At 41.9% G+C, this 21,228-nt stretch overlaps 1 protein-coding gene across 5 annotated transcripts; it reads right to left on the bottom strand.

Annotated features, from left to right (window-relative positions):
• Positions 1 to 785: 785 nt before the first annotated feature.
• LOC143899078 (solute carrier family 41 member 1-like) lies at positions 786 to 20,731 on the bottom strand. 5 transcript variants are annotated; one of them, XM_077409051.1, is made up of 8 exons: positions 19,362 to 20,731; positions 9,031 to 9,457; positions 7,843 to 8,233; positions 7,293 to 7,472; positions 5,330 to 5,769; positions 4,969 to 5,189; positions 4,565 to 4,901; positions 786 to 4,249 (listed from the first exon to the last, which is right to left on the bottom strand). In XM_077409051.1, exons 2-7 carry the CDS (start codon positions 9,123 to 9,125, stop codon positions 4,570 to 4,572), a joined length of 1,659 nt encoding a protein of 552 aa, XP_077265177.1. In that variant the 5' UTR covers positions 9,126 to 9,457; positions 19,362 to 20,731; the 3' UTR covers positions 786 to 4,249; positions 4,565 to 4,569. The 5 variants fall into 5 exon arrangements, with proteins under 5 accessions (XP_077265177.1, XP_077265176.1, XP_077265179.1 ...); XM_077409050.1 differs by lacking the exon at positions 19,362 to 20,731 and adding an exon at positions 11,948 to 12,865; XM_077409053.1 differs by lacking the exon at positions 9,031 to 9,457 and having other exon boundaries at positions 19,362 to 20,723.
• Between the last annotated feature and the right edge of the window lie 497 nt (positions 20,732 to 21,228).

The raw sequence follows: 21,228 nt of genomic DNA, 5'->3' as shown, positions 1-21,228 counted from the left end.
ATTCCAATTATAGTTACGTTTCAAATAATATTGAAATATTTACAAATATTTCTCTCTCTTTATAAGACAATTAGATAAGTTAATAGTTAAATGGGTCAAGCAAAAGTTGGATTACACGTCTTCTGAAATCCTCGAAAAATTATTAGGAAAACATGCTTTGAGAAGAGTTGAAGAAGTGGCAAAAATTAAATTCAATTTAAATTTTGTGCTCTTTAGATAATAATAAATGTCTCAATGTCGATAACTATTAATAAAGTAGTCGATTATTTTTCCGATTGTAGGTAGTTTTTCCAAGCTTAGAGCCATCAGTTATTTTTTCAATTGTCGGTAATTATTGATAATTAACTAAAGAGCGCGGAATTTGAATTAAATTATCTCTTGTAACCTCTTGTTATAGTATGGTCTCCTAATAACTCTTGACGATTTTTCGAGGTTATTAGACACATCCCAAACTTTCGTTAATCTAATCTCTTATCTAAATATCTTGAAGAGAGACGTAAATTCGTGTAAATAAATACATTTACTTTAGACCTTTAAACATTTTAAAATGCAACTCAAAATAAAAGTAATAAAACAATATATATTATAGTTATTATATATATTTCTTAATTATAGATGTTAACATGCTTTATTACATTTTAATATTTTAATCAGAATCAAAAGCAAAAATAGGAATGAATATAAGTATTATTTATTTTATTATTGTCTGAATTTACCGAGTTCTCTAATGCCTCGTTATACGAAACGAATATCGTAAAAAGTTATGTAAAAGGAAAGTCAGAGGAAACGTTTTTTGCGTACATTTTATTATACATATTTTACAAAATTACATCTCGGTGAGATCTACGTCAAAATATTTCTCGAACACTATGCTGCTCGACCACTTCGTATTTAACAGTTAATGACTTCAGCTGGACGTCAGGCAATTGCCGCGCGATTATCATTGCGTTACGCTCTCCTCCTCGTCGTGGAATTCGTGATTAATGCCGCGTAATAGACTACAGACATCGTCAGACATAATCTGCGACGTCGATCGGTAACGATGCGGAGTGCCTATCTCCCGTTTCCCTTTTTTTTTTTACATTTTAAAACGTAGACTTAACGTAGACAGGAACATTATTTCCGAAGTACGCGCTGCTCGATCCCCTCGTCGAAGTATTATTCAGTTTTATTGTTCGCAAGACATGCACATACACGGAGTGTCGTATACAAAATATTTCCTTTCTCCTTCTGCCGCTTGTACGATTATTGTCTTGTACGTTCGTCGTTATAACTTGCGGAATAAACGCTGTGTTTACGGATAAAGTTTAAACGACTATATACGTTGTCTCTATATAGTCGCCGTCACGTCGAGACGAGGGTTTGCAATCGGGCGATCGAGTGGCAGCATACGTTCTCCTCCGCGATAGCTCCGTTCTCCTTTAAAAATTTCACGTGTAGCGAGAGTAAAATGGTTTAAAATATATATAGTTTTTTTTTGTCATTTTTATTTGCAAAAGTCGGCTTTGTACAGAGGAATCTTATAAATTCCCTTCAACTTTTTACACATACAAAATACTTTACACATCCGTCCTCAGATTGCATATTTATTGTCTGCGTATTTATAGCACGTTTGTTCATGATACGATCATTGTGCTCGTCACAACTACTTAACAACAGAACTAACAAACGTATATAAAAAAAAAAGAAGAGAAATATACACATACATTATTTTTTATATAAAATAAAGCAAATAACGATAGCAAATAATGCTACGAGCGATAAAAGTTAATTTTTTTTTAAAGTACTCGACTGCATAACAAAACGCATATCATTTTAAGAATATCGCTGCGAGAATTCACGAAAAAAAATTCGCGAGCGCATTTTTTCTTTTTCTTTTTACATTTTACTTAAAATAATCGTTTCTACTGCGTCGACGAAACTCATGAAGCAACTAACCGCGAGTGAAGATGATTCGACAGTAAACCTCAAACGAATTCATGCACTGTTAAATCACGCAACCGCAAAACGTATCGTATGATCCTTTTCTTCTTTTTTTTCTTTTTAATTAGAATAAGTGCACTGTGCTATCTTAATCGGATCGACTTGAACGCAGTTCGCGAGAAGACACACGCGGTGCCGAAGAAGCGGAATGTTCTGTCGGCGGGATCGGGATATAGTGGATATACCCGCCGTGTCTCAGCGATGGCAACGTCGTAAAAGCGATAATACTGAACGTGTGTGGGCCGAAAGGCGATGTCGACTTGGACGTGAATCTCTCTCCCCCCTATTGCGAAGACTAAATATTAGTCTTCGACGCGGCGCCTGTAAAACATACGCAACGTACGTAAAACACGTACGTTACACGGTAATATGTACACGGAAATATATAACGACGCCTCTCTTCGTTCCCTTCCTCCCTTTTCATCACGAATTATCCTAATTTACAATACTATACAGCCTATCGTCCGCGTGAGCTGTGACGGACGCACCGAGCGAAATTAAATTATCGACCGAAGTGTTGCTTACAATTTTTCTGAACACAAAAGCGTATTGTACTACATGTTGCAATCGTGTCAGGGTTCGAATTAAATCGTTCACACGACGTCAGAGATAATCGTCAACGGGACGTTAACTCGTAAATGCAATCGGTTTTCAAACGCCGAGCTCATCGTTGTCTCCCCTCGAAGCGATGCTATTCGTGCACAATTTCGCCAAGGCTCATCCTTGTACCCTTTGCGCGGACTTTCCAATCGACTAATGACACCTCGATATAGGTGATCGAGTAAAATTCGTGGATTAATTTATTAACAACTGCGCACTCGTCTCTATGTCAGCTTTAGACGCTAGCTTCAATCATCGCGTTTGTATTCCGATTTTTGTCTACAAAATCTCTAGAATCCACTTGAATCTTTGAAAAATACAATAAATAGTGCTAGTGCATCTCTTTGTTGTACGAGATTTTGCTGGCTCTCGTACTCGCGATAACTTACGTCATCGACTCGATTTTTAACCCGATAATGCATTCTACCTTTCAGGCGATTGTTCTCTAGATCCGAAAAATGTCCCGCATACTATTAATAAATAATTCAAAAGATTAAAAAATCTTGGAATCAGTTATTTGCGTAAGGAAGACCAAATTCCGATTAAACGCACCGCAAGTGTTAACATAGAACCTTTATGCGGCGAGTATTTCAGGCTCGAGTAAATCTCCGAGAGCTTCTCCAAAGCTTCCAAAAATAGGTCTTGTGGCAGCTTCTAAATACCTACCTAAATTTCGTCGTATACAAAGGCAACTATTCGAAGACACATACGTGTTGGTATTACGACTACACGTGTTTTTTTATTTACGCGTGCTCCGTGGAAGAATCAGAATTCTCGCTAAGAGCCCGAGAATAAATCAACTACGGAGTCCTAACATTAAATTGCTATTGCAATTCCCGCGATTGTAATTCAATATGCGACTTTGTAAATTATTTCTGACTGCTCTTAAAAAATACGGCAATCTCTCTAATTTTTGACTTGCAATACACCGAAAAATTATGCTTTAGGTTCTTGAAATCTTCAAGTTCCAAAGCTAGCGAATTTTAGGCTTCGTGTCACGCGTTCGAGGGATATTTCATCAAATATGTATTGCCAAAGAATCCACAAAATTATTGCCGTTGCTTGGTAAACTTGTTAATTAAATTACCTTTTTTTATCGGCCATTCTTGAAGAAATTAATTCTCGAACTTTAGGCTTGAATTCCGGAGATACGGTTATTCGGAAAGATTCCATGTTTTAAAATACAATCGTAATTTTTAGATAGTCGACGAATTAATTTGCCACGTGCTACCGACCTTCTGATATATTAGTAGCTAATTAAAACCTGAGTAACGCGCCCGCTCGGCTTGACAAGATATTAACGATTAGTCACTTGTATCTTGCATCCGTAAAAAATTTATGAATTATTAAGTATCGAGATATTCGCCTTGATAATGGAAATGAAATTCGACCGGTTTTCACAAAATGCAAACGATACACTCGATACCTCGCTTTTAATTAATTCTTAGCGAACGCAGGATATAAGTGATGAATTATTAATGCTTTGTCAAGTATAATACCATTGCGACTATCCGTCCGTGAGACTCGTCGGCGGACTGGCAGATCGACGATTGGATTTGATGAAATATACTTTCAGACGACCACAGCCTCGTAGGAATGCCCTTTCGGTCCGACAGTTCTAACTTGTGCGTCCCGCCCGCCGAAGAACGCTATAATTTGCGACTTCCTGTAAAAAAAATGCAACACGTCGTTCGAGCGTTCGTAGATAAGTTGTTCAGTCGGTTGGGCACGCGATAAATCGATATTTCAAACATTATAACGGTGAAAGTTCAAAGATAGCAATCTTTATCTTTGCTCTGTGAAAATCTTCCCGACGTAATCGATTTTTAATGTTATTATAATGGAATTAATATCACAGCATTCCTGAAAATATAATTCCAACTGTGGTGCAATTACGGTGCATGCAAATAATAAAACTAGCATGCGAAATTATCATGATTGCCGTCAGTCACGCTCGTAGTCACGCAAAAATGAATCTTACTACGGTCAGGGCGCGTCGAAATCTTGATCTCCGACCAGGTACAGAAATTGGAAGGCAATCGCTAGCAGGCTGATCCCGAGCAAGTCACCCATCGAGGTCAGATACGGGATCGCCGAGTTGTCGGGATCAATCTTCCGCTTCCACATCCAGTGGATCATTATGTAGGCGATGTAGAGAAGCGCCGCGACCTGCAGCATCGCCGCGCAAAGGTAAACGAAGACGAAGAGCGGCGTCATCGACGTGTTGCCGTCCTTCATGTAATTGATCAGGTAAATGAAAATAATGTGCCCCGGTATCACCATTGTCATCAGGACTCTCGTGGTTCTGGCGTGTATACCTGAAGAAACAAGGCAATGAAAAATCCCGATAATTTTGATAATTTGTTGAAAACCGAAAGAGAATACCTTTCCCGAAAAAATTGGCAATTGGGGTGATGAAGATGACGGGATGCGTGAGGCCCGGTGGGATTAGAAGCGTGCCGAGTTCGGCCTGTTTGTGAAGCGCCGTTGATATCCTGCTGGCCTGGACGGCCACCAGGTTCCCGCCGACGCCGTTGATGACCGGCTGGAACACCGTCAAGTTCTCGAAGCGCGACACCATAAACTCCAGTATGAGACCGCCACAGCTGTGAAAAATTTTATATTTATAGATTCTTCTTTATCTCGAGCTGTACTTGAAATGCGATAAAGATCTAATAATAGGCCTTTGAACGATAACAATTATTTACTTCAAGATCGAAGAACTTGAGAAACGCTCTCTTTTTACCTGCTGATCAACATGGCCACCATGACCGGCGTCCAGCCGAAGTAGAGCACATCGTTGGTGTACTTGTTCTTCTTGGCGATCCATACCCAGAGCGGGGTTACGAGGACGTAACAGGCTATGACGAGGGGTGCCACCCAGTCCTGCTTGTCAATGGATTCGTAGAGTATAGTGGCGATCCATGAGAGGAGTGCCAGCGACGTGATGTCGCCGAGACTAGCAGCTATCGGCGTGGCCACGTTGTCCGGATTGATGTGGCAATGACGGGAGAAGACGATGACGCCCGCGGTAATAAGGCCCAGAACGAAAGAAGCGAGTGACGCGGTGACCAAACTGCTGGCGCATAGTAGATAGGCATGGTCCAGGGAGACCGTGCCGTTGCGGAAGGCACCCATCACGATCGCCACCACGGAACCCAGGAAGCCCACCACTATCGCTTGACACTGCGCACAATTAGGATGAATTTTAACCCTGAGTAACGAACCTCCCGATAAAAACTTGATGGCTGAAGAGAAATTAAATTTCCTCGCTTGTTTCTTCAATTTTTCCAACGATTAAAGTTATTGAAACATACCATGTTGAAAATCAGGAGTCGTTGCTCGACAAAGAAAAGTTTTTCAGCAAAGTTGAATTTAATAAACCGTCAATAAATATTTATTTCAATAGATATTTCGCAAAATATTTTCAATGCCGGAAAAAAATTGAAAGAACAGCCAGCCACGAGTTGAAGGAGAATTCCAGAAGGTTTGGAGAACTTTAGTAATTCTGGGAATTTTATAATCTACAATCTACATTATATTAGCATAATCGATCGATTTGTATTGGGGAATCATCTTTAATTTTTACCGTCGAAAATTTCAAACGTCCCGTATGGATACCGATTTGTTGAAGTATACGTGTCATTTATCGCGCGCGTGTGTGTGTGTGTCTCGTGAGGTAACCAGCTCGTGCTCGCACACGACCATAGGATCATACGGTAAACAGTCGGCTTCCCGAAGGCCGTCGTCTATCATCGTCGTTGTGAGCGTTGAACACATAATAAAATAAAATCGTGGCGCCAATGATAAGACGGGCGGAGCGCGTGTATAGCTCTCAATTCGTTAAATCGAGCGGCTAGGAGAAACGTTGCTCGCTTTCCCGGAATCGTGCCGTCGGCTCGTTTCACAATTAACTGCTAACCACGGGTCAAATTGTCCGCGTCGTTTCGCGGTATTCTCTGCCAATTTACGATTTCCAGGATGTATCGACAATGATGTCGACAGATAGCGTGGATGTGTCGAGATTTGCGGGTTACGGCAATTTCGTCGGTCATCGCCAGTCGGCGGAATCGTGAGAGCCTCGCCGATCGCCGCTGGAAATTCGCGAGACTGAACTTGAACCCAAAAAACATCTAATTCCGTGAATATATTGACGTTAGATGATAAGGCTGCTAGATGATAAGAAACCGGGTGATTATTAGCGTAGAACTTTTCCGCGTGTTGCGTCGCATAGTTATTGAACAAGACGTGGCGAACGTTTGCATTTTGTGGAGTCGAAAAGTCGGGTAGGCCGACCGAGAACAGAGAGATTCCAGGAGGAAAAATACACGGCGCCAAAGCGAGCCAATATGCGTTTCGCAATGTATTCGGCGGAATTAAGTTAGGAGTCCCTCGTATGACAAACGGCAAATATCGGCGTTTAATTGTGGAACATCTAGTTAGAACCAGTTTCGCGAAAGTAAACTCCCGCGGCTGAATGCGAGCATCCGTGGTAGCGCACGTGGTTTGCTTTTTAAGACTTTATGCCAAAAATAACACATTTGGCGTGCTATCGATAAACCTCTGTTATTTCATACAACTGTTTACTTCAAAGGTGAAATAGCTGATAAAATTGCACCTGCGTTGATTATCGCGGGAGAGACGCGAATCAATCGTTTCTTATTGGAAAAATCAGTACAATTCAGTCCGATCGAATCAATGACACTTACTTGTATTAAGACGAGATTCCCGACGATCATGTGCCATTGCTCCTTCGGCATGTCCATGTGTCCGAGATTCGCTTGAGTAGAAAGACGCGACGCCAGAGTCATTTCTAGATTACCCTTCAAGCCAAGAAGCGCCGGTACCAGAATCATAAGCTCGTTGACTTTCTCGAAGACTACCCAGTGCTGCAAGAGGACACAAAAATTCATTGATCAAATAAAGTTAATACTATCAAAATCATATCGATTTAAAGTTGATTTTACATCTCATTAATAAAATAAATGAATCTAAAGATCAAATTCTATGACTAATTTTAAGCAAATTCTATAAATAATTTAATATTTTATATATTAAAACATTCGACACTATGTACAAATAAAAAAAATTGACACTAAGTTCATCAATGTTGCGGCTATATGAGTTGGACGTTCTATTTAAGAACATGTTCGCGTGTTATCGAATTGATTTCTTATATTCCTATATTTCGTAAGGTATTTCCAGAGAAGGATCGTTCGCGCGAAGGTTTGTCATGACAAAGGTAAATTTCGTTCGTACTTGGACGAGATCGAGGACTAATCCGGCGCCCACCATGCCCAGCCCGGCGATGAGGAAGGGTATGAAAACCTGGATGGTAATCGCCAAGTACGATTCGACCGGCTCGTCTTCTTCGGTCACGCCATAGATCTTGCTCTCAGCGACGACGTCCGGCAGCCGGCCGCCATCGATGCCCTCGTCGAAGATGGTCACCTCGAGACAGTCCTCGGTGGCGTGTCCACCGGAATTCACCGCTGCCGCCTGTCCATTAGTGGTTGTGGTGGTGCTGGCGGTGGTGGTAGGGGTGCTTATGGTGTCCTTCGACTCGGAGGTTGTCCGCGAGCGGCCGTCGGTCGGTGTCATCCTGTGGGAGTTCTGCTTCTCCGGAAGCAGAGGCTCCTTACATTGCTCACTGCCGACAGAAAGGAGATCTCTGCTGGTTAAACTTTTTTTTTTCCCCGCGCGAAATACCAGAGAGTCTCATTAACCCTTTGGCTACGGTCGTTAATGGGTAATAAACTCGAACCGTTACGGTTTATCATAGTACCTATTGGAATGAAATTGCCAAATGCCATTTTGCGGTAACGGAATGATGGGACGTTACGTTGCGATCGTAGAACATTCGTCTTTTCGATTTCCCAAACTCCGCAGAATAAGAATTTGTTAATATTGATATTACTTGAAAATTGACGTAAATCTTAGAACAGCACTTGATAAAAGTTTTTTATAACTTACACATAATTTAGCAATATTCTATTTGTGACAAATAGATCGTATTTCATTTTTAGAAATCCTTATACGCTGATCGATCATTAATCTGATTCGATCAGAAGAATTAAAATCGCGCAATTATCTCGAAAAAAATCCACTCGTCTTTAACAATACAAAATTAAAAAAGAAAAAAGTGACGTTGATTGAAAAGTGGATTAAGTGATGCAAAATGAATCGATGCCGGATGAATGAGCGCATGATGCGATCATCGTAAATCATGCACGTGCGTAAATCCACAATTAATTCCACCATGCACGTAATTCCTCTTTAATTCGCGGTTGGTTTTAGTTCCATGCCGAGCACTGTCACTCGCTCGTCGCTTCTTGACATTCGAGCGAGCGCGCCGATTCGCGTTTTTCAACTCGATATTTTGAAAAAATTCTATTTCTTTTACAATCAAGAGACCGAAAATTTTTCGCACAATACTTTCCAACGTACTTTTCGAACTTGACGCCGGTATTGGCAGTCTGGAGCGACTGTGGCTTGTCGGGCGGCACTCGTACCGGATGTTGATGCACCTGGCTCTCTATCATCTTCCTACTGAGGGCTGTGTGATACTCGCTGCCGCGAATATACAACCATTCTCCTTTGAGAATGATAAGATTCGCGCCGCCGACAACGACGCTGACGGCGGTTGTATTTCAAGACACAAATAACGTAAATTACGTAATTATGCCGCGGTACAGCAACTATCTTTCTCTTCTCTCTCTCTCTCTCTCTCTCTCTCTCTCTCTCTCTCTCTCTCTTTCTCTGATTAGATATTCGTTCAGGAACTGCTGTTAATCACGGCGAAAATCAAAATGTGAATCATCCAGTGACGTGCGGATCGAAGAAAGGTGAGCAGCCTCTTCCTATCTGAGGATCACTGCCAAACACAATCGTCATGTTAATCTAATTGCGAGATTAGTGGAGCACGTGGAGCATGGATTAATCAGGGTTGGAGTCGCTATAAAAATTCAAAAGTTTACTCGATATGTAAGCGCGTTAGATAGGCGGTAATTTTCTAATTGGAGCAAAATGACACGTCTAAAACACAATTGCTTTCACAAAGTTTATATTTGTCACACAAACTTTGTCAAATAATTTCCAGGGAACAGATTCTTTGCCACATAAACTTTACATCACTCTAAAGATTCACCTCCAAGTATTTCCTAATTATCATAGATCGAATTCTAATTACTCGTGAATCGATTCTGCGATTTGATTTTATTCTTAGATAATTATCTAATCTTCAAATCACACTTACGAAACGATATCGTGAAAGGTACTGTCATGTGTGCGAAGGCACTTCGACTAAATGCTTCCGTGATTTTGCGCCGCGTGAGTACTTATCATGTGTATCGTGCAAATATAGTATCACGAATAGACGCGTTTCACACACATCACGTGTGCTTCTAATTAACATGTAACACGTTCAATTGCCTCCCACTTGAATTCCGCCTCGGAAGAAATCGCTATAATCTGTTTTGCGGTAATCCCACTGTATCTCGCACTAACGCACGCGTGTGCTCCATTACGTAAATAAAATAATTTACATAATTGACGTTGATTAGTTATTCGCATCGCCGCGATCCATTTAATTCTCCATTTAATTTTCAATCAAATTTGTCGATCAAATCGGATTAAGTTTGACGTCAGATTTTCGGTTATCTGTGTTCTGAAATCCACGGATGCGCGTTTCGATATCGTTGCAGATGGGTACGTCAACGACGATAACGATGTTCAATCGTGCGGTGACCTTACGCGTGGAAATTGTATAACCGCGAGAGCAGCTTGATTAAGGCCAAATCGGCTGTAATGTTACCTTCGTAATCTTAACTGTAACATCGATACCTAAAGACTATCACGCTCTAGAACTAGAAAGAAAGGAAGACGTCCTATACGATAAGTATTATGACTGAATAAATAAACAGATAGAAACTTTATTTATTTTGAAATTGAATATTTAAGTGAGAAAGTCAACGACCAAATTATGAGCATAATGAGGCGTTGGTTTAAAATAAAATCGAGTTTATTTACAAAAATATGATAAAGACATTTGTAAATAATTTCGATTTTATTTTAAACCAACACCTCATGCTCGTAATTTGGCCATTGACTTTCTCACTTATTGTCAGTTTTGCTTATTTTGAGCGTTGATACTTCTTTATTAATTGGAATATTTAATTTTCTAGTCCAATTACTGTTTGTTCATTATTCTTTGTGATCCGAAGATTAGAAACGCACAGCTTCTCAAGATCGGTTCTGTTTGATCGGTATATTTTTTTGCAAAGGTGACACATTTGATTTTCCTTCGTCGTCAAATGAAGAGCACGAAAGATTTAATCGCGACAATCAAGACACAACTAGGCCGCCGCGGCCGGCCTGATCAATAAAGATCAATGTCGTGTCACCCGCGCGCGCGACGATCAAACCGCGATCGTGTATTCATTGTCTGATGATATTAGCTGTACCTTGCGTCATGCATCGACCGGTTAGCGGCTCTGGAAAGCACGCGATTTGCATCGCGCGAATCACACGAGTTCTCGTGACCTTAACCTACGTGCAATCAAGTCTCTCCTCGTCGGAGAGCTTCGACGGAGCGCACGGATGCTATCATGCATATCTCACGTCCTTCGTCCGTCGCGGTTTCCCGAATAATCGAAAAACAGGTAGCGCGCGGCTGACACGCGGCGGGAAAAACGCATTCTCGAAGACGCGGGTCCGACCTTCGTCCCGACGATGCCCCTGACCGGTTCTTATTTTTCCCGCGCTTCCGATTGTAGAAGGGATCCTCGGAAACGCGATAACAAAACTTATCAGCGGCTACCTGGGAGTCCGAGATAACGATATCGCGACATATGTCTCGCCTCGTCAAATTGGATTCAGCATCATGCGAGGTGACGCTCCGAAGAGAGCAAGGACTTTGATTTGCTAGCGATTTAATTCATTTTTCTAACACCTGAAAAATACCAGCGAAAAATTAATCGGGACTTATCTTTTAAAATTTCAATATTTGTACCTTCTAAAATAATTTTTTAAATTTTTAAAACGTGAATTGTGTTATGGAACTGACCTATTCAATTATTCTTTCTCTGTCGTTTTAATTCTCCTAAGTCTGAATCGCGCAAGATTTCATTTGCGTGCTGACTTGTGTCAGCTGTTACAACCTGCTCACGACTTAAAATTTTTAGTAACGCGCGAGAATTAATCTAAGCCGATTGAATATTAGTCCCTGGAAACTCTTTCGCTGAATAAAATGAGATTCGCGAGATTCGTCTTTAAAATAAATCGCGCTCCTTCGCCGAAACGCCCAGTTGGACCGGACCAAAATCCGGCTTCTCCGAATCCGGCTGTTCCGTCCCTTCGCTCGTACCTGGATCCTCAGGCGTGGTCCCAGACGGACCCCCGACGTTCCCACGAGACCCACGTTCCCGTCGGGCCCACCTCAGTGTCCAGATTGCTGATCGCCGGCTTCGTGGTCCGGGTGATCGGCTCTTCGGCGCGAGATCAGCCCACATCCAGCATCTGACGGTGGTCACCCGGTGGCCTGGTGTGAGGCCGTTTCACTCTGCGGTTACATCGCGACTGATCGCGATCGCGCATCGTACTCGCGTGCATGCATGCCTCCTTAAAACTAGTTTGGAGACACACGAGCCTCTGTCTGTGTGTGTCAGCGGCGCGCCGGAGGGAGCAAGCGCAAGTTTATCGATCCACTGTGACTTCCCAGTCACAGACCATCCGCAAACTCCTCGCGGCCGTACCGCCACTCTCCGGTACCTGTGCGCCAATGGCGAACCACCCCTAGAACCCCCCAGGACGGCTCTGGAAGGGTGTCTTTCGCGCTCCGAAACCCAACGTAACGTTACTCGCGTCGATCCATTGTCATCACGGTTGCGTCATCTTTTCGTTTAAACCGCGCTGTGTAATCCAATGATCTCGCCGCCCCCGCCTCGAGTTCTTCGTCATTTCCAAGAAGTCGCCCTCGCGTTTGAAATCCTAATGACGTCACTTTGGAAGCCCCCGCGAACGGTTGCGTCATCGTTTCGGTGCATCTGATGCGCCTTCGCTGCATTAGCTATAATCTTATTAAGTCTCGGATTTGTCTTCACTCTGCTCAGTAATCTGTAAGATTTGTGTCTTTGTGTTTGAAAGCATCCGAGTGACTTTATCTTTCGCAGTGTTGTTACAAATCGAGTTAAGCTCGGCATTCTTTTCGGATCTCTAAGACAAGGGCTTGCAGTGGCATATCATTTTTTAACTATCTGCAGAGATCCCTAAAAAATCCATATGCGATGAGTAACGTTCAATGTCTCTTCTTGCGCGTGATACCAGACACGTGCCATGGTGATTGCATAGGCATCGGTTACGTCATCGATGCACAGCTGATGTATATACGGAAGCTTCTGGTTCATTCATAGGATTTACGGCGCATTACACGAGAGAGTTGCACAATCTCATCTCTGTTTCGCATGATTTTCGCAGCTTATGGACGACTCGCCTTTATGCGCTGTAATTTGATGGTATAGCAATAATTTACCTCAGCAACAATATTCTGCCAATTTTCATTTTGTACACCGAGTCCATTAGAGCGATATACCAGACACAATTATCGTTTACGCGTGTTCTGCACATTATGAAGTAATGTTGGGCAAACTTTTATTTTCCGTTTGTTACAGAATTTCTCAAACGTGTCTAAGAGTCGTCAATAAAATAATTAATAGCTAAAATAATTAACTTTTTTAAACCCTACTTCTTTCTACACATCCATAACTTCTAATTTTCCTAATTTAAGTTACATATTTTTATATGTAGATTTATTATTTGCGTATGTTAAGATGATAATTTTGCATTTAAGAATTGTTACTCCGATTCCCTTCACAATTTCGTAAAATCTAGTCGTGGGCAACCTTCAAAATTCAATGTATATGGAAATTTCATTTGACATTATAAATGCTGCATCAAGGCCTAAATATCGTGATGCAAATGCATAAAATCGATCGAGGGCTATCTTTAGACCGCAAACAATAACTTGTATTGTCAACCCTGTTTAGTGACTTCCGTCAGCACGAGAAAATTGATATTGATTTTTTTCTAAGCTTATCCGATATTATTTCCGGAGAATAAAGAGTGCACATCAAGTATACAACATTGCGTAACGTCTTTATAAGCGATAAACGATGGCTTGTGCATTCCCACAAGTTTAAGCGCCATTGAAAAGTAGGAAAGGTATTAGGAAGTGTAAATTATTTAAGATTTAATTTTTCATATCTTTTAAGGAAATTAAAATAATTCTCTCCGAGAACTCAATCACGTCATTTTTAGTTTTTCGTAACTTTATTTATGGCTATTGAATTAGTTGCGTTTTATGTCTTTTTATTCTGTTTGAGCCACCGCGAAGTTCTTGCTTCATCATATTTATTTTTTTTCTAAATTTGCTTCTTCATGCGCAGTATCTCGTAAAATTACATCAGTTAACTTGACGGCCATGAATGTGATATGATGGGAAAAAAGATACAATTACGCCGATCGATCGCACGATGTGCCATATGCAAACGAGTTGGCAAATTAAAGCAAACCGATTAAATTAGCTATTATGAGATGATGCAATAAATTCAATGAATTTACATTGAAAATTGTATATGTGGGTCGAACTGACTCATCCTTTTTTTTTTTAAATAACATAACGCGTAAATCTTTTTCGCGCGATATCGAATTTATATCGCATCATCTCGCGAGGGAGTAATCTCAATAATTAAAGTCTATTACACGACTCCACGAAGGCATACAGGAATTACAATCTCGATCGATTCAGCGGACCGCGTCTTGTTCAGCAGCAATCCTTATTTAAAGTGGAGCGGAAAAATTCCCTCATATAACAGTCAGTCGGTCAATGACGCGCGAATAGGATTCACTGGCCCGTCTATGACCGTATCCTGTGTAGGAGCGAAGCCGTAACACTCCGGCCGTTCGTGACACGGCAATTTGTATTCTGGTAACTTGAAGATTAGGTCACACTCGTGTGTGTAGTCCCGCTTTTCTAATGATTAAACTCCGCTGAAACGCGTGTATTTCCTGCCGTACGAGCATTTGACGTCGGAGATGCGCGGGTCTCAACATCGCGAACGAACGAGAATGACGACGAATTAGAGCGAATGCCAATTAATCACCGTCGAATTATCGACCAAGCGAAATCGACGGAGTTCTTCGAAGAATTATAAAAGAGAAACATATCAAAACTATAATACGTAATGATGTGGCGATAAGTCAGATTACCGAATACAATTAACGTTTCCAATTGAAAGTCGAATTTCGTACAGAGACTCGACGGAATGCTCGTTACATCGTTTAAAATAGCAGAAACCGTCTGCAATAAAAGCGACAGGTATCAAAAACTCGGTGACCGTGTCTCTAACGACACACTCTTAACGACGCGCGACTATTTGCGATTTGCACCTTGATGATTAACAGTCGGTTATAGCCTATCTAGAACATCCGACGTATTTGCACGTCTATAATTATGCAGGTTCCAACTAACGCGGGTGTCGGATATCGAAAAGTTTGCAAACACTACTCACTCGAATAGTCGACCCGTGATCGTTCTAATCAACAAGGCGAGGATGCCCATCGTTCAGGATCCAGCGATTGACACGATCGGCGTTGTTAATAACACAGTTTATTCTTCGAGATCGACTTACGAGCTCGATCGAGTTTCCTCCTCACGATCGGATCTCAACGCCCAGAGAGAGAGATTCGCGGTATTCTTTTCAATTTCGAATTACGGAACAAGAAATTTACGTTCATCTCTCACGAAAATGAAAAAATTCGTTCCCTCGGCGGCGAATTTTTTCATTTTCTGGAGCCGTAAATTTTTCTCGTTATTGTCTCTCTAGCGACGCGCGAAATTCGCAGCTAAGTCGATAGAGCATACCGACGTCTCATTGCACGATGTACTGGACAATCGGTCTTCTATGGGTTTCATTCGTAGACGCACGATTCGAGCCCGATAACTATATCCGCCAGCTGACAAACCGATAATGTTGCAAGGGCAACGTCGTTAACGACAATTTTACGATGCACCGTGCCTGTTCGTTTACACGTTATCGGAGAGTTTATTACACTCTCGTTTTATAACTCCGAGTGACGATAATGCACCGAAACTATTTCAACAATGTTTTTTCATTGCTTTGATTTTGAAAGCGCAAAGAGCGGTATTTTACATAGCTAATTTTATACACAGCATTAAAGTAAAAAAATATTTAAATTAAAACCAACATCCTCTCTATTTTTCTTCGAGCTTCTTAAAACTTTAATATTTTTAATTCAGCCATCTGACAGGCAGTATAAGCAAGCGGCGGCTTAACATTTTATTGGAGTCAATTTGTAGTTGATCTAATCGATCTTAATATATTTCTATTTTATCTGGTTGAGAGAAAATTCCTCTCTTTAATCGTTTATGACATAAATCTTGATATCTTAACGTTTTTCTATTTTTCATACTTTTCACTAAACCTTTTTCGGGATAAATCAATTAATTAAAGCTAAGGAAGGGAAGGAGAGTGATAAGATAGTTCTGAGATAATTTGTTTAACATACCGTACTTCGTTAAGTTCCGCAGGATTTATTTCGGAAGATGTAACTTTTTAACGCGAGTCCGAGTTCCCTTGCAATCGAAGATCTTGGCATTTATCCGACTGGGAACGATATTATCTGCTCGCGGTGCTCGCACACGCATACCTTGCGTGGTTCCTTTTAAAGCGTCGATTACGTAAGATTCGCTCTTGACTCGGCAAAGGTCGACATTGAAACCGGGTCTGAATAAATCGTGTAACTGGAACGCATTCAAATACGCGACGATTTTCCCCGGCAATTTCAATAAAACGGCGTATACCCGCACGTATAATTTAGTCGCACGCGTGGATTCTACCGTCCGTTTAGATGGAGATATGAGATTTTACCGACACCTGATCTCTCGTCAGGTCTGCGTGTCGCTTCTCATTTGGAATACTAGCGCGGCTGCATCACACATTTGCAATTATAATTTGTGCCCTATTTCTTTCATCTACCTAATTTCATTAATTTGACGCACGTTAGAATATGTCGAAGAGAGAGATGCATACATTAGTATAATATGTATATAGTAGGGTACATGTTACGTATATTGTTACCATCGCACGAGCACAGATGTGCATTTGATAAGGCTCTCTTTCTTGGGTATCTATTTAAAAAACTGATAATCAGTATTTGATATTCTTCTGCAAGTTGATTATATAGCGTAAACAAATAATTTATAAATATATTGCGATATACATTATATGATGTGCGTGATACGTGATATGTGTGATACGCACGTGCACACCAATAACATTTTAATTAAAGAGAAGAGAAAGAGAGAGAGAGAGAGAGAGAAAAGAAAGAAAGAAATAATCAAAAGTTTTTGATAGTAAGAGCGATATAGTTTTTAATACAGTTTTTAAAAAATCTATTGTATTATTTTTTTGAGTGCGCAGTCTAAATAAGCGATGGCGATGAGTTAAATGCCGGGTGTATCGTTAGTGTAGTTTTTATCGCATTATATGATTATATAATTGACATACTAGCTCACTGAGTTCATGACTGTTCCCAAGTACCGATGAATCGCGTATATTTTTCCAATTAAGATTTGTCAGGCGAGGACTCAATTGTTTCGAGCGAATTACCCACCCCAATTAATTAGTCAGACAATCAAGTTCGTGACTCGTTAGACTGAATTTACCACTTTGTATTCTGTCCCAATTAGTTACATTTATCTTATTCCAAATTCTTTCATACATTATACATCATTACATCATAGAACGCAATGAAATAACGCGTCAGTGATGTAGTAAATTATGATTAACTGAAAGAGTAATTTGAAATTACGGACCAATTTTTAAATTAAAATTTATTTAAAATTAATAGTAAAATTACACGTTAATATTAAAATCACGTCGCGTGTTATACTGCAATTTGAATTCGCAAGAGAAATTACGATAATATATATATAAATAAATATCTACCACGAAAAGTGTTACTCGGGAACCAGTGGATTTCTGCAATCTACGAAAAGATGACTGTGCTTAAGGCGTGGGAGTAGATAAATTTGGGAAACTTAAAATTTTACGTCTCTAATTTACGAGATTTTTAACCGCACATCTGATAATTCGGCGAATACTGAACTCTCTCGTTGTACGCGTATGCGTTTATTATTTCTTTCTACGTGCACCACCCACGTATCGTAAACACGTTGGCGGACAACAATAAGAGCATCGCCGAGAGAGCATTACGCAAGCGCTACCTTACGCTTGCTTCTTCAATTACGGACCCTTATGCCATCTAAACCATTACTGTTTGCGATGCTACAGTCGGGTACACAAATAAACAGAGATCGGAGAACGAAACGGGGAACCCCACCGCAATTGTTTCATCGTGGAAGTATCCATCGGTTTTTTTGGCGATAGAAAAAAATTCGAGTCAGAGAGATAACAAGAAGATATAAATTTTTCATTTAAAAGTTCCATTAAGACTGCAGTTCAAGCCGAAACATTAACGAACGTATCGCTAATTGATGGAAGTCGTCTCGCGTTCGCGTTCTCCAATTGCGGGCTATATAGCTTCCGATGGTGCGACTTTCGAGAACATATCGCGACACGATCGTGGCGGCTGCAGTATACGATAACAGATCAAACAGATGCGCCTGTTTGCATAGGACTCGCGACCGGTTTACGCAAAGCGTTATCGCGTGCAACTTGAGATGAGCTCTCCTCCGCGTAGTGGACCACACGCGAGCGATTCGGCACTGTCGGTACCCCCAGAGACGTCGCCGCGATATTTTTACACACTGGTCTCTCGGCCACGCTTCTCATCGTCACTTAACACCGTGCTAACAATAAGCAGCTAAATTCTCACTTTTCCGCGCTCGCGACTATTCCATATCGAAACACGGCATGGAGAACGCGCCAATAGCGTTTTTCTTTTTAGTCTTGTACAAATTATACAATTATATCAATCAATTATAAAATATGTATAATTGACATGTGATTGTCCTATCATATTAAAGATGAGATATCTTTAGAGAAGAACATGTTTTATATTGTTTTGAAAGACTATCATGAGCTCCTTAATATTTCACGCTTTATTTATTCAGTAGTAAAAGTAAAAGACTTTTACGGCGCTATTCTATGTTTTACACCCATTTGATCTCTTTTCCAATATTAGCGCCTAACTTTTTCCGTTGCTTCTCTCTGCTAGAATAAAGATTAAGTATTTTAAAAACGCTCGTATAAGTGTCATTACATTTTACAGTAATAAATGTTGTAACACTTCTCCGTAGCTTCGAATACTGTACATTCGAGCGTATCTCACAAACTTATGAGACTTTATATTTTGTTTCATTATTGGGCGTAGAAGAGAGGAATCCTAAATCGACGATCAGCTTGATGCTGAATTGCGGAGAAGTTGTTTTTTCCGGATTTTCAGGCCCCGTTGTCGCGTTTCACATCGCGACGCTTTTCCGCCGACGAGAATCGCAAACCGCTCTCCGGGCGACGCGAGCGCCTAAGCGCTTCCGTAACATATTCGCAGATTGATAAATTACTCCACGTGTTTAAGTTCGACCATGACGGGCAATAACTTAACATGCGCTCTGATACCTCGTCTCTCCCGAGGTATCTTATCCCACCGGCCGTCTCGCTCGCTCGCTCGCTCGCGATTATATTATTTTCGTCGTCGGACGAGAATCCGCAGATGCGATCCTTCGTCGTTATACTTACACGTTGGTCAGCTGCGCCGGATGACGACGCACTCGCTCGTCGTCCTGGCCGAGGAAGAGTCCGCGGCGTCGCTCCGCATTACGGCGCACGTGAGGGCATTCATTCGATTTCCGCGCGATGGTCGATGCGAGAAGATGGTCCACGCGTCAAGTCTCTCGCCGGACCACCTTGCTTGTAACTTCCCTTATATTCTATTTGTCTTAACGCGACAAATCGGCCCACCCCACCTCTTCGCGCGCGACCAATTTCGGAAAAGGAGTCCTCCGCGCGCGAGAGCGCGGACCAACGAGATCGGAATGCAGACGTATAAATTACGTGGACCGTTCAGAACCAGTTATCAACTAAATCCGGCGCGGACGAACGCTACACGAGCGGGAAGGAAGCTAGGCGATGAAAGTTCGTGGAGCCATTCTTTGAACGGCAATTATATTTTATAATAGATATACAGACGTCACTCGCTTGAATCGTTATCACGCACGTCGGTTATTTCACACTCGTTATCGGTCGTTTCCCGACGCTATCGCTCGACGAAACTTTTCCAGAATGACGACGGTTTACGAAGTCATTGGAAAAAAAAAGAAAGAAAAGAAAATAAAATCAAAAGTCCCGGCGGAAGGTGTCGCGCAGGGACTGGAACTGACTTAATTTCCGAGAGTTCAGAAATAGTAACCCCCGTCGGTTGCAATTCAGCGATTATAAAAGTAGCTCAGGGTCGAATTAAAAGGTACGTCTGTCCAGCCGCGCTTCTTCGTGACCCCTTTCTAAATTGAAAATAAAACGAGCGTATGCATCCGAGTCTCGTGGGGGGAAAGAGGGAGGGAAAGAAGATCGCAAAAGTCCTCCTCGTTTTTACTACCTTCCGACCGAACTTTTGTATTGCAATTTAATGCTATTCTCAACCACTAACGGTGCAACCAAGATTTTTTTTTTTTTTTTTTTAATTTATGATTTTCTACGGACCGCTTCCGGTTCACAGGTCGCTACCACCGTCGAAAGCTTCCCCTTCGCGCCCGCGGCATTGAGAATCGAACTCACCGGGATGGATTAAAGCGGTTCCGAGAGCCTTGAACGGTGCGCGACCTTCGGGTCGGAGTAATCGCGCTCTTTTCGCGGCCACTCGCTACCCCCTTTATGCGCGACGACGCACGACGAGCAGATAAGATCTAAGAGACGAACCCCCGCGTACACCGGGAACGGCGCGATAGTTGGCACTGACAGATCCAACTATTTCATTCACAGTCGTCGTCGCCGTCGTCGGGCTTGACCGCGCGAGTCGTCGCCGTCGACGGGCTTGACCGCGCGAATCGCCGCCGTCGTCGCGCGTGTGTGCGTGTACGCGGCTCCCGTGCACGTGCACATACGTGCAAACACGGCGACGTGAATGAATGAACCACGGCGCGCGCGCGCGCGCACACACACACGCACACACACACACGCACACGCACACGCGCACACACACACGCACACACACACACACACACACAATGAAGGAACGATACCGCGCGATTACGGTGTAGGTGGTTACGAGCGTGAACGAGCGAGGAGGATGTGCGACAGGGCTCTAAACGAGCGCGGTCGAGAAGACACGCGGGTCCTCCTGCGTGTCGCGGTCGGTGCACAAGCACTTCTCTCATGCATAAATTGGGAACGCATTATTCTGTGTCCCCGCGAGACTCGCTAAAGTTTCCCTCGATCCATCCGACTCTCCTCCGTAGTCCTGATGAGAAGAGAAGCACGATGGATTTCACGTACAATCGAGTACGAGTAGTATGACACTGATATCCATTAGATTTCAGGCTGTAATTATAATGCAACGTATAGTTCGATCGCAAACACAGACTGTCAAATAAACCTTCGAATATTTTCA

The sequence above is a fragment of the Temnothorax americanus genome, unplaced genomic scaffold, assembly GCF_048541705.1.
Source record: "Temnothorax americanus isolate GAGA-0224 unplaced genomic scaffold, ASM4854170v1 Scaffold25, whole genome shotgun sequence".
Taxonomy (NCBI): domain Eukaryota; kingdom Metazoa; phylum Arthropoda; class Insecta; order Hymenoptera; family Formicidae; genus Temnothorax; species Temnothorax americanus.
Note: the sequence above shows the minus strand (reverse complement) of the source record. Positions and strands in the feature narration are given on the sequence as shown.